The following is a 13,222-nucleotide window of genomic DNA, read 5'->3' on the forward strand; positions in this document are numbered from 1 at the left end:
CACATTATGTGAAGTATATCTTACTTTGCCCCTCCCCCTTTTTAAAAAACTTTAACCTTGGGTAAGTTCATCTGAATTCCAATTTCAGATGAACTTGGAATTCAACTGAGAAACTGCGTGAATTATTTGCCACAGACAATACAGCACTAGGATATGCCAGTTTTTACACGTGAAAACACTACTCTCAGTAGTAGATAACTTTGGGGAAAAAAGTACAATTTCCAGTCTCGATAATCGTTCTACTTATTTGTTGAAATGGACGTGTTATTTCTTCTATAATTCAGACTACCTTTTTCTTTTGATTACTGCAAGTTACAGCCTTTTGTCAAGATCCGAGTTTCTTTGACAGTGCTGAATACTATCCCACTAAACAAGCTAGCAGTGCTATCCAAACGGAAAAAAGGAAAAAAATGAACTGCTCCATTAGTCTCTTGTACATAACAGTAATAAGGCACAATTATACAGAATTGGAGAAATAACTGTAGTTTATGTGGACATGATTCAAGGAGGTAAGAAAGTACTCGTTTCATGTATATTAAATAGAATTTATATCCTTTGAAGTTATTCCTTAGCCAATGATTTTTTAAAAAATAGAAAAAACAAAAAAAAACCCCACACAGACCTCCTCCCCTCCCCAGCCCCTGTTACTAGATTCATTCTTGCCTCTGGAGACTCAGCTGATATTGCCTCAGCTAGTTCTCATCTCTGGCCTATGTTCTCTTGCGCTTTATCAGCTCTGTGATTCCATGAAGCATCAGACAGTATAAAATAGTTGCTGTTTTCTGTTCAATTAAAATAGTCTCTTACTATCCATATCCTCCCAAACAGCCAGAGGGCAAATCAATCTCCTATCAGGATCACTGCCTCATGCAAATTAGTCATGTCATCTGTGCTACCCTCTAATATCAGACAGTGAGAAGTTCACAGAGATTCTCAAGTTTAGCACTCACTTCCACTCACAGACTTATCAGGAATTTTGTTACTATTTTAGAAACACCTGAGAGATCTTGATATGGGCAGCATGTGTTCTTATCTCATTACCCCACTGGGCTGCATCACAGTTTATCTGCATCATCTAAGTTTCTTCAGCTTAGCTAACTGTTGTTTTGATTAAAAACACAGAAGAGCACATAACTGTTACACATGGCACAAAAACATTTTTGTATAAAGTGGAGGATTAGTTTTATTTCCAGGTATGAGAAATTTAAGACCAAATTTCCCAAGCACACAACTCATTTTAAAAAATAAATGCCATCAACATGTGGCAGCATTGTTTCTCCTCTCCTCATACAGTTTCATTGTACACATTTTTTTCAAGTGCAGTCAAACAGAACAGGGGTGAACAGCCCAGCAACTTACAATCTAGGATTTCTAAGATCTATAGTACTAATATAGACTGTGCAAAGTGAAGAGTTGACCTCACATATCCATTAAAAAAAAAAAACACTTAGAAGTTTCCATCTCACTGCAGTTCGTTAATAAATGAAAATTTACAGAACAGAAGAGGAGTTATAAATTGTATCAGGCACAGTGTTAAATGGTATAGTAGGAAAATAGGAAAAAAATATAGGGCTTTGAACAAGCCATTTTAAAGCACAATACAAACATTAAGGCATTAAAGCAGGTTTGGTGTCCAACCAGCTATGTTAAGGGCATCTTTGGGTCAGTGGAGTTTTTCATCTGGAAGAAATCTCTTCTTTACCTGCAAAGCAAGAGGCAACTTAATTATTCCTTTCCATGGAGGCAAATTACTAATTAAATACTTGGTTGTGGAGTTAACTACAACTATTTCCATTCCACAAACAGACCAAGAAATGGTGAAGAACTGTGAAGAATTAATCTATATGGAGCTTTAAGAGTAATTTCTTCTCAGAATGCAACTTCTGAGGTTACTGCAAGCAGTTTTAGTTACATTATAAGCTGGTAGAACAAGTGTTCAACTAGAAAGTTTTGAAGTTTTAACTATTTTTAGTTTAACAGCATCCAGTCATCTGGATGATGGCCCTTCTCATTCTTGGCATGAAGGCAGTTCCTGGTTTCAGTACACACACCGTGACACATTTAAGGATAATGGCAGCTGTTAGATCACATTGCTTAAAAGGGCCTGCAACCCCCATATACCACAGCTACAGAAATCCGCACGTTCTGAGAACTAGGATGTCTGCAATATCCATACTGCTCTCCAAGCCATTCATTTGATTACATAGACATGTCATTGTTACTTGAATTAGAGGGACCCAGTGTTCCACATATTTACCCCTTGAATTAGAGGGACACCAAACATCTTTAATTTTGCAAAGATCAATCAAGTCAGCACCTGCAGAAGCTCCTCTCCTGTCAAATAAAATGCAATAACCATTTGGGTGCATTTTCAGCCTGTCCCACTGGCAAAGTACGATTGGTTTGCTTAGACTATCTTCATTTTTAAATAACCTCTCTCAATCCTGGGAGTTCATATTTCATTCTCTTTAACGCTTTGCATTCTGTCCATGGTAATCCAGCCAAATCTCAGCTGAAAGGGAAATTGGAGGAAAAACACGCAAGCAAAGCATAGTGTGTGCACCTTGAGCTCTGGAAAAGCGCATCTTAAAAGCAGAAAATACTTGGTCAAACAAGTAATAATAGCTATATTTATGGGATTCTGTGTAATGCCAGAGAGATGTATCTTAACTCAGATGGAATCTGACTCACAGCTCCTGTGTAGTAAGAAATTTCACACGAGGCTCTCAGTGCATAGGTGTGCAATAGTGGAAAAAAGGACTCAAGAGCCTCATCCAGGTAGCTAGCTTCCTGCAACTAGGCTCACTCAGCATTACAGGAGTACTTCAAGCAAAATTGTGAAGAATTACGTATATTATAATAGCATATTTCTAGCTAAAGACAAGAAAGAAAATAATATCCAACCATGATATTTGACCTTTATGTTTTTTTTTTTAAAAACTTCATAAAGATGAAAACTTCAATTTCCTTCCAAAATTAAGTCAATGAAATCAGATCAAAGGTTAAAATAAAAATTGCTTCATATAACACAATGTATGCTACACAACTTGAATTCTCCATTAATGAGTTATTTAACTAATAGCTCTTCACATAAAATTCCTGGCTACCCCAAACGCATCCGTTCCCTCTCCTCCTCAGTCCAAATTTACCATGAGTTCTCTGGAAACCCCTTCTCTGATTCTTTTAGCAGCTTCCTAGAGAACAAAAACCATTTCTCATCTTCAATTTGTTCTTGTTAGCAGCAATGTATAGTTCATTTGCCAGTCAGAAGTAAGCCCAATTTTTATGTCTAAGTCACCCACCCATCCAGATAATTACATTTCAGTTTCATATCCCAGGCAACTGAATTATCCCAAGAGATTCAGGGATCTATATGCCCCCTATCAGAATACAGTGGTCTCCTCGTCTCTGTTTTTGTTAACTAATTACCTGACTATGCACAAGGGCAGTAAAAAGCCACCTTGGAAATCCAGCTTGACTGTCTTGCCTAATTACAGACCTTTACTTGAAGCAGGGTCAAGTTTACCTTTGGTTTCTCCTTGCTGCTTAGAAAAGCAAGCTAGAGGCATGCCACAGGCGTACACTACCACAGTTTGGAGTAAGTCTACACCAAAACAGAGCTTTGCTTCAAGGTGAACGTTCATGATGCTTTACAGTCAGCAACTGAGCTATATATCATCAACTGTCATCTGTCTGCTACTGTTTGACTTTTCTAAACAGAAATTACAGTAATAAAAGCAAGGGGAACATGAATAAACCTAAAAGATAGAAAACAGGTAAGAATAATAAATCCAGTGTTTTGCATATCCACACTTCATTTGAACGTGCAGCTCCAAATCCAGCCCTTGCACAGAAACCAGAAGTCATCATGCTGCTACTCCTAGTACAGAATTTATATTTTTGTTGGTCTTTCAGAAAACCTGTCTGAAGTATCACAACAACAGTATTGTAGTAGCACTACCCAGACAACAACCATCAGGGTCATCTATGCTTAAAGTTACACAGATTATTGTTAAAAAAACCCCAAAAAATTCAATTAAAAAAAATTTCAGTCATCTACAAATTAGATATTAGTGCTATACACTGACAGGAGATAAAGAACCATTCTAATTCTAGTCCTTATCCTCACTTCCTAGATGAGTGAAGGCAACTGTACATTGCCTTGGACATGTGGACAGTTATTGAATAAAATGGTGGTAGGCTTTGGAAAGAGGCTTAACAATTGTTAAAGATTAGGATACCTACTTATGCTAGCACTTAAAAGAAGAAAAAGAAAAATCAAGTTCACTACACCCTTCCCCACCTCCAGGTATTAGGGAGGAAGAATAGACTTTTTCCTACAAACACTCCCTTACTGAAAACACAAATAGCAGCACGTGAAAAAGGCAACTAACAATCCAGTCCAAACTTTCACGTCTCCAATCAGGCTTAACAGCCACAAGTCTTTTGAGTTGCAGCCTATAGGAAGATATCTCTATGTTCCAAAACAGCAAGTAGTCCTGAACCCACTACTTACATGACAGTTCAAGCTCTCTAGAACCTTTAACATACCAAATATATTTATAAATCAGGTTATACTCACCTAATCAATAAATTGCAGCAGAGGACAGACATCCTTAAGGCCAGTGAGATTTAAGATACCAGATTGTTTCATTGCTTAACTGTGGCCCAAAGAGAGGGTTGAGTTGAGCCAGAATCGCAATCAGCCAACTGCAAGACAACCCCCCAGCCCAAAAGAGAGAATATCAGACAAATTACACAGCTTATTATATAGGGAAGGCTTGTCTAGAACACAGGCACCATCCAAAAGGAAAAAGGGCATAACCAGGAAGGTCTACCATCAAATCAAAATCTTGTTCAAGCTCATACACAAGGACTGGATACCAGCAATGAAGTTCTGGTACCATATCACTCTGCAGCTGGAATAATAATTTGTCCTACTCAATTTAAACCAACTTTGTCAGAACCACCTGACAGCATTTCTTTTGCACAATTTTCCTTTGGAAGGAACATGTTTTTGAGACATGTGAAACTCAGGTATTTGCAGGCTCAGAAGACAGAAATATAAATGACAGGGTCCTTTTCTTAAAGCCTATGAAGCATCCTTTAAACAAACAAAAAACGTCTCCAAGAAGCATAGCGTCTTTTTTGCTGTCATTTTCAGTGCATGATAGCCTTCCCTTGCAGACCACATAAAATTTTCATAAGAGCTTGAACAAAAGTGGATTTAAAGCTGGAACAGAGGTCAGAGAAACACGGGTCTGAAGCAAAAGGGCACAAAACAACAACAGCAACAACCATCATCATGACAACAAACCCCAGACCATCATCATCGGCCTCCTCATCAGAGCAGCTGACAAAAGTAACCCTGCAGAAGCCACAGCCAGAACAAGAGGAATGTAGTTTGTGAAAAATATCCAGGAAAGCTAAGCAGAAATAAATATTCCACCGTTATAAGATTCAGAAAAACACATGGATGCTTCCACAGATTTAAATCTACATAAAATACTAACTATACAAGTGTATTTAGTGAACACACTGGCTCATCTGTCTGCTATTTCTAGAATGCTTTGTAAGGAGGAGGAGAAGTAGAGCAGCTTTGTAACGGGAGCTGCCACAAATGTATCAGAGCGCTCAGGCAGTAATGGAAAATTCCACATAAACCAGGATGCTTTGACCAGCAAATGTAGTGCAGGTCAGCCGCAAAATGGCTATAACAGCCCAGGCAAAAGATGCAGGGCAAATTTAAAAAAAATGGTCAATCTCTTTAAATGTACAAATATTTGTTTTCAATGCCACTTTCAGTTTTGCTTGAAGTAGGGCTCTAGTTAGAATCAAGTGTTGTGCCTACAGCAATCTACCAGTTGTGTCCACCTTGAACTCTAATATTCAGCGTGCATCAACAAATGAAACTAATCACCCATTCTGAAATATGTTTCAGATGCTTTGTGGAATCTGATACATCAACAGGACATCAACAAGAACCACCAGTAACTCTTTAGTTGACATGTTTTTATTTCGCTATCTAAAGTGATGACGAAGTAACTTGAAATCACATGTTAATCTGTATGTTAAATTTACTTATAGTTGAAGCAAAATAGCTCTTTTAAAAATCCCAAGAAATCTATTTTGCAAGGGTTAAGTTTCAGACACACAGGCAGATAAAAGGGGGTACCAGAGCACTGTACCATCTGCCTTTAACATCCTGAACGAACCAGAGTGGGAGGAGAATAAGAACACCAGAAGCTGTTAAAGCAGAGTACAGAAGGAAGGAATTCCATGCACAAATATCTCACCTCCTTGTGCTTCCTAAAAATCAGACCCAGCATGGCTATGAAATAAGCTGCAAGCACATTCAAAATATTGATATGTCCCAGCTGTATAGCCATGCTTTAGGCAAATACTGTGCTGTTTTCTAAAGCTATTTTTTGGGACCATGCTGGATACCCAACTTCCGAACTGCAGTAGCATTACAGGTCAACACTTCCTCCTCCCTACACTGCTAGGGCCTAGCAATTAAAGCAGCAGTTAGGCACTGGACTCCCCTTGCCTTTAAGTCAAGTCATGAAAAAAGCTTCTCCCACACATTTTGCTTAACCAGTGCCACTTCATATGATAATCTACCACGAAATTGTGAAACAAAATTGGACACAGAGTAAAACAAAGCAAGCCTCTACATCCAACGTGTAACATTGTAGAACTGCTAAAATCAGGTACGGCATTCAAGCCGCCCACAGATCCTTAAATTCTACCGGATACCAGTTGCAACAGTCCGTTAATTATCCAGCTCACACAAGGAAATTAAAGTCCCTTATGTTCTACCAGGAAGATTTTTAAAGACCTTTCTACCATAACTGCCATCTGTCTCTCTATGCTGCATGTTACAAACTGTTTAAATGTCAGTTTGGGCAACCATATTTTAATCCATTTAGAATTAGTGGCAAATTATAAATTTTTTCAAACATTCCGTCTTCCGTTAAGAATAATATGGTACTGTTTCATGAGTTGCTTTGTAAACAGCAAAATAGATTCAGACTTCGACAATACCTTACCAAAACGGTATAACCTAGAATTTCTGTAGAAGCTTTAATGCCATATACTTTGCCTTACATCCTGTTAGGTTCCCGAGGCTTGCATATTCTGCTTGAAAAGGCTACTGGTGCAGCATTTATACCACAAATGATGTACGTATCTATGCGAAAGTTTCCCATAGAACAACAAAATTAGCATAATATAATCAATATAATTACTCAAGATTAACACTATTAAATCTAAACACAGAACAAACAGGTTTAAGTTCAAACGTCACTGACCATTTGAATTTGAATTAGGATAAACTCAGTTTGATGTGAACTGATTTGGCAACCAAGTACAGTTTAATAAAAGCAGGAAATTTGTTTTTTTTCTCAATCAGAAAGCTAACATAAAAAGCATAAATGTAGGTCCAGCTACTAGAGTTCTACAGAACTTTACAAAGGGGTAGTTGAAGAGCACCAGCCACCTGCTAAGAATATACAAGTGCTGAGACTGCACCTGTGACAATGCACAACAGATTATTTTAACTCTAACATTGCATCCAACAAAGAAGCCAAAATTTTGAGCTTCCATGACGGCTGGTATGTTCTGTATAAACTTCTTAAATGCACAAACACTGTATGATAAGGCAAGTTCTATCTTTGAACATCGGATGAAAAGCCTGCTCTTTGTTGTATTCTGGAAAGTAAAATCTATAGATGCAATTTATGCAGTTGAATATAACTTTTTATGGCTTAAGACCTTCTTAAATGACTGTTTCTTTCTCAACATGTAATTGGACAAAGCCAAAGGCAAAAATGAAAGTGAGCTACAGCCCACATGATTAAGAATGAGAAAAGAAAAGCGCCCACTCACTGGACATGCAAAAAGCAGATTATAAATCATGTTAATGACCACCAGATTTATAACAGATCTGTTTCAGTATAAAAATTGCCACTTATGGGGAAATACCACTGTACATTTGAAAAATTCAAAGCACTCCACCAAACCTAAGGGATTAGATGATAAATAGCTACATTTTAATCCAGAAAATTCTGAGGATGCTACGTGGCCTCAACATCAAGGAAATCGTCCATCCTCAAACAATAAAAAAGTCCCTAGCTTAAACTATATTGGAAGAGTAGGACATTAAAGCTCTTTTACACCTCACTTTAACAGAAGTAACAACACCCTTTCCCCTTCCCTGCCACATAACTGTAACCTAAATGAAGTAGCTTAGCAAAAGAGAGCATCCAGTTGCCCTTTGCTATGCAAGGATTTGGAATATAGCATGAGTTCGGGCTGCTACGTAGTTTATTTGCAGGTGGGGCAGCCTTCACTGCACTGAATTCCTGCATTTCAATCCCAGATTCAAGTTGTTGGCACTAAAAAAACAAAACAAAACAAAACAAAAAAAACACACTCTTCTCTAGTTTCTGCAACTATTCAGCAAAACTTAAGTAAATTTAACAAGTTAGATAATATTAACACAAAAAGAAAGTGCTTAGCCTTTCATTTAAAAGTGTCATGTTAGATATGAAAATAATTTTCTTAAATAAGTAAAAAAAATACAGAGCTAAGTTTGCTATGCTTTTAACAAGTTATTCAGAAGGGTGACTTCAAGAGTTCACATGTCAAATAACCTAAAATAAGTCTATATTTCAACTGTATAAAACCAGAATATCACATCAGTAAACTGAATCAAATCTGAGGAAGCCTGTGCCACAGTCTAACCCAAGATAGAACCACAAAGGCTTTTCCTGAAACAGGAAAACACTGAAAACCTGTTTTTTTTTTTTTTTTTTTTTTCCTGCTAGTTCCTAAAAATTAGGGTCTCAGTATTTAAGATGCAACTTCCCAAGCACTCATATTAAGCTCCTCAGAGTAGTATGAATAATGTCTAAATATTAAGGAAAGTACAAATAATATTCAACTGGAATTTTAGATAATGATTTTAAGTTACCCAAAAAGATCTAATCAGACTTTTTAATCAATTTACTCTGCATAGCAAATTCCTTCCAAACACCTTTTAAGATATTTTTGCATAGCGCTTTCTTTGATAATATCTGTCTCTATGGTTTTTCAAAAGAAAGGAAAAAAGAAATCAAAGAAATAAGTAAGCATTCTGTTGCAGACTCCAGCTACAGCTGGCTCACTTCCTGGTTTAAAAAAAAAAAGTATATGAAGTGCCTTTGCAAGTCATTTTGTTATTTCTACTAATTCTTCTACAAAATAAAGACAGCCTTAAAGCATATTGTACACATTTAAGCAGGAACAGCCTTAATACGTCAATGCATCAAGAGTCTGTCACAGACATTATCCAGCACACATACGTACATCTCACACATTGAACATTTTCATCTTCTACTCTAACAGATTGAAAGATTGCATCAAAAGAGACCAAACTAAGAAAAGCAAAGCCCATCAGTAGCCTTAAACTAGTATCATCTTAGAAATAAATGTAAGAGTGTAAAGAATGAAAAAATACAAGACGTCATTGCCTGACCGTGAATCAGCAAAATTTTAGAATCAACAAACTATTATTATACTTGTGAGCGAATAAGCCAGTCAACTGGAAAGTAATAATGGCAGGTCAATAGAGTACGACTCAAGAATAAATATTTCAGATGACAACAAGAGGAATTCAGGTTCTACATGAATGTGGTATCCACCAACAGGAAAAATATTTTCCACAGTAAATTGAAGGTTTTTTTTAGAACCAAAAATTCTAAGGGCTGTCAAAGACGACCATGTTTCTAAATCTCCGTGACATTTGAAAAGCTTCTTCCAACATGTCTGGAGAATATAAAAAAGGATCTTTTGATTAGAGCAGAACTAGCTGCGCCTTGATTAACAGGTAAAGATGATATTTATACTTACAATAGGTAGCAACAAACAGCACATGTCACCAGCATTGTGTTGATAACACTGCAAAAAGAGAGACAGGTGATTAGGTGTCATGTTATGACTGACCACAAGATACAAAGAAAAAAATTCCAAGAACAAGTTCAACTTCAATCACATGAAAGGTGACTCAAGATGAATATTGTAACTTATTCCAGAAGAGTAAGTTACAGAAGCACAGCTCAAATTCTGCAAAGAACTGGCACGGCTTTTGCAAGTAGAATTACTGCAGTACAGCAATATTTAACAAAACCACTCTGAAGAGCAATCTTATGTAACTAACATTCTTTCTCCATTTCACAAACATCTCTATCTGCAAATTAGTGAACTACTAAGGCTGGATATTATAATACTAAAACAAAGTAAAGAACATTTTTTCCATTTGCATAAATCATAGAATCATAGAATCAAAACACAGCTTACAAAATTTCTCAAAGATATTTTATATCATGTATATACAAATTCAATACAAAATAAAACTGCAAGATCACATGAAACAAAACTGTAGGTGAAGAGTTTCCTTTCTTGTGACAGAGAAACCATAACTTAGCTGAAAAGGAAGAAAAAAAAATCAAGTAGCTCTTCAAATTGAAAGTGGTAAAGCTGCAGCTATATAACAAAGGATTTTTATATGGCACGAAAGGAAATTAGATTCTCTAACAATGAGTGATCTGTGCAGCTTAGGGAACTTAGTAGCAAACTGGAGGGTTTTTTTTTCCTTGTTTGATTATAGAACACAATCTTTATACATATGTTCCCCCCCCCCAAGCAGAATAAGAAAAATCTCAAGCTAGGTAGCAAACTTCTAATCTTTCTGCAACATAGATAACCCTCTTCCTCCTCCCTCCCCCAATACAAGTGCCCCTTGCCAGCTTTCAAATTAATACTACAAAGCTAACAGTGTGCAGCAGTCTTTAAGAGCATCTTCTTTGCAAAGAGTCCTGGAAACGTGGTTTGGAAGTTTTAAGCTAAGCAATGCAAATTCTTAGGCCAGTTAAAATTCGCACTACATTTTGTTACAGAACCGGGAGGAAAAAAAGGAAAAAAAAAAAGCTATTCAAGAGTAGCTTTTTTGATTTTTTGTGGCTTTGTGCTTTTAAAGAAGAAAAAGATGAGAAGTTAACAAACTAACCTACGTTACTACAGAATCAGTAGACAGCAGTGCTCTATTCATATTTGTTAAACAATCGCATTTTGAGAGAACTAGGGAACACCTATTGATGTCCTTTTTTTTTCCGCTTTCCACATATTTAAGGAGATGCATTTCCAAGATACGTTGGAGGTCGGACAAGTTTTCAGGTACAAAAAACCCTCCACACTTCGGTTTTGAAACTGAAGCCGTAAACGTCAGAGCTAAATTAAAGCTGAGGGGATTGCTCCAAGCGCCAATAATCACCTAAGAAAGAAGACAGGCAGTATCTGCGGAGCAGAAGGCGTACCAGGGAGGGGAAGAGGAAGCAAGAGGCGATTGCCTCCTAGAGGAAGGAGGAGGCCCAAAGCTTGTCCCCTTTCTGCTCGGTTATCTACGATCAGCGAAGGAAGAAGCGTCCTTCGGGGTCCCGCTGCTGTGCCGAGGCCAGCACGGCCGCGAGGCCGCCGAGGCGCGCTGCAAGGCGCTCACAGCCCCTCCGCCGCGAACCCACAGGAGCGGGCAGCGAGCGAGAGGCGCCCAAGGTCACGGAGAAGCAGCGGCCGTCACCAGGCAAGCGGCACCGCGGCGCCCGCCGCAAGGCCCGAGCCGCGGCGCCCGGGGCCCGGTCAGGCGGCGCCGCCGCCGCCGCACGGCGGGGGCTGGGGCCGGCGGCAGGCGCGGCGCCCCCCGGCCAGGCCGCGCCGGGGCCGGGGCCTCCTCCCCGCCAGGCCGCGGCCCCCCCCGGACACTCACCCGCGGTTGGGCCCCTTCGGCACGAGCCATGGCAGGACGCCGCCGACCACCCCCCAGAAAACGCTCATGACGAGGATGGGCACCGTCAGGCCACCGTACGCCATGGCCGCGCTCGCCGAGGAGGCGGAAAGCTGCTCGGTGCGCTGCGACGCGACGCGGCGCACCCCCACCCCCCGCTTCCTCACGGCCCGCCGCAGAGCCCCGCCCACCGGCCAGCGCCCGCCAACCAGCGCCCGCCACGTTGCCGCAGCGCTGGGCCACGTGGGTAGCGCCCCTCCCGCCCCACACGTGACGCGCCGCTGGGGCGAGGCGGCCACCGCCCCGCAGGCCCCGCCCCCCCGCGGGTCGGCCCCGCCCCCGCGCGCTCGGCGCAGCCCAGGGCGCGCGCGCCGCGCGCCGCCGCCCCGGGGCCCGCCCGCGCTCCCCCGCGCGCTCCCGCGCTCCCCTCTCAAACGCACCACCGGGGCTGCCCCGGGCAGCCGCAGCTTCCCACAGGAACGTACCCGACCTCTGCTTACGAAAAGATGGCAGAAGAAACAAGCCTTTTGGAGTTACACTCGCGTAGCGCCAAGGCTGGTTTTGAGCTTAGCAAAAAAACAAAAACAAACAAAAAAAAAAAAAACCCAGAAAAATCTAGGAGACGCCTGCAGGAGTGACTATTTAATCCTCAGACAACGCATCTGCACAAAGACTGAAAACGTTTTGGGGAAACGTTTGGGGAAACGAGCTGCAGTGAACCCCTAGACTTGCTCTGTACACCGGCTCTACCGAGGCAAAAGGAACCCCTCATCAAGCAGCGTGTGTGCATGCACGGACTGAGAGGGGTGGACTACACGCAAGGGAAACCGTATCTGAACCCAGCACTATAAAGCAGCCATCATACCTATAAATGCCTTCAGAAGTTCTAACGTAATTTTCCCTAATTCTCAGCATCCCATCTTTCAGACGGCACTGCTTTCTCAGGCAGGAGCTGGATTTCATTCCCTGTACATCAGTAATTAGAAAGCCATTCACTAAGCCATTAAAGTCACTTAATTGCAGGGCTGCTTTCAACATCCCGCGGCAGCTTTCAATCACGTATTTTTATCAAGCTCATCCAAAACAGTGTTAACTGCAGAACTGAGACTCCCTTCACTCCTACCCTTTTCCAAAACGGACAACTCCACTCCAAAACCATGGGTGAAATAGCCTACTTTCCTCGATTTCTAGCATTAATGCAAAAGACTCGGGCACTACACAGCAAATTTGGTGGAAGTGTGCTTGGACACAAAACGCCTCGTGAATCTAAGCATCATCTTTTACTTTCTAATCAGATATGTGAAAAAATATGATCTACTCCAAAACAAGGAGTTACTACTTTATTTCAAAAACCTAATAATCTATTAAATATATATGGAACACAGAGGTAAACATTTTTAC

The 13,222-nt window shown here is 40.3% G+C and overlaps 1 protein-coding gene across 1 annotated transcript; it reads right to left on the minus strand.

Moving 5' to 3' along the window:
* Window positions 1-467: 467 nt before the first annotated feature.
* On the minus strand, window positions 468-11,989 carry ATP6V0E1 (ATPase H+ transporting V0 subunit e1). Its single transcript, XM_062587614.1, has 4 exons — window positions 11,804-11,989; window positions 9,895-9,942; window positions 4,583-4,710; window positions 468-1,702 (listed from the first exon to the last, which is right to left on the minus strand). The coding sequence occupies exons 1-3, from the start codon at window positions 11,905-11,907 to the stop codon at window positions 4,617-4,619; spliced, it is 246 nt and encodes an 81-aa protein (XP_062443598.1). The 5' UTR covers window positions 11,908-11,989; the 3' UTR covers window positions 468-1,702; window positions 4,583-4,616.
* Between the last annotated feature and the right edge of the window lie 1,233 nt (window positions 11,990-13,222).

This window comes from Rhea pennata, chromosome 14 (assembly GCF_028389875.1).
Source record: "Rhea pennata isolate bPtePen1 chromosome 14, bPtePen1.pri, whole genome shotgun sequence".
Classification (NCBI taxonomy): Eukaryota; Metazoa; Chordata; class Aves; order Rheiformes; family Rheidae; genus Rhea; species Rhea pennata.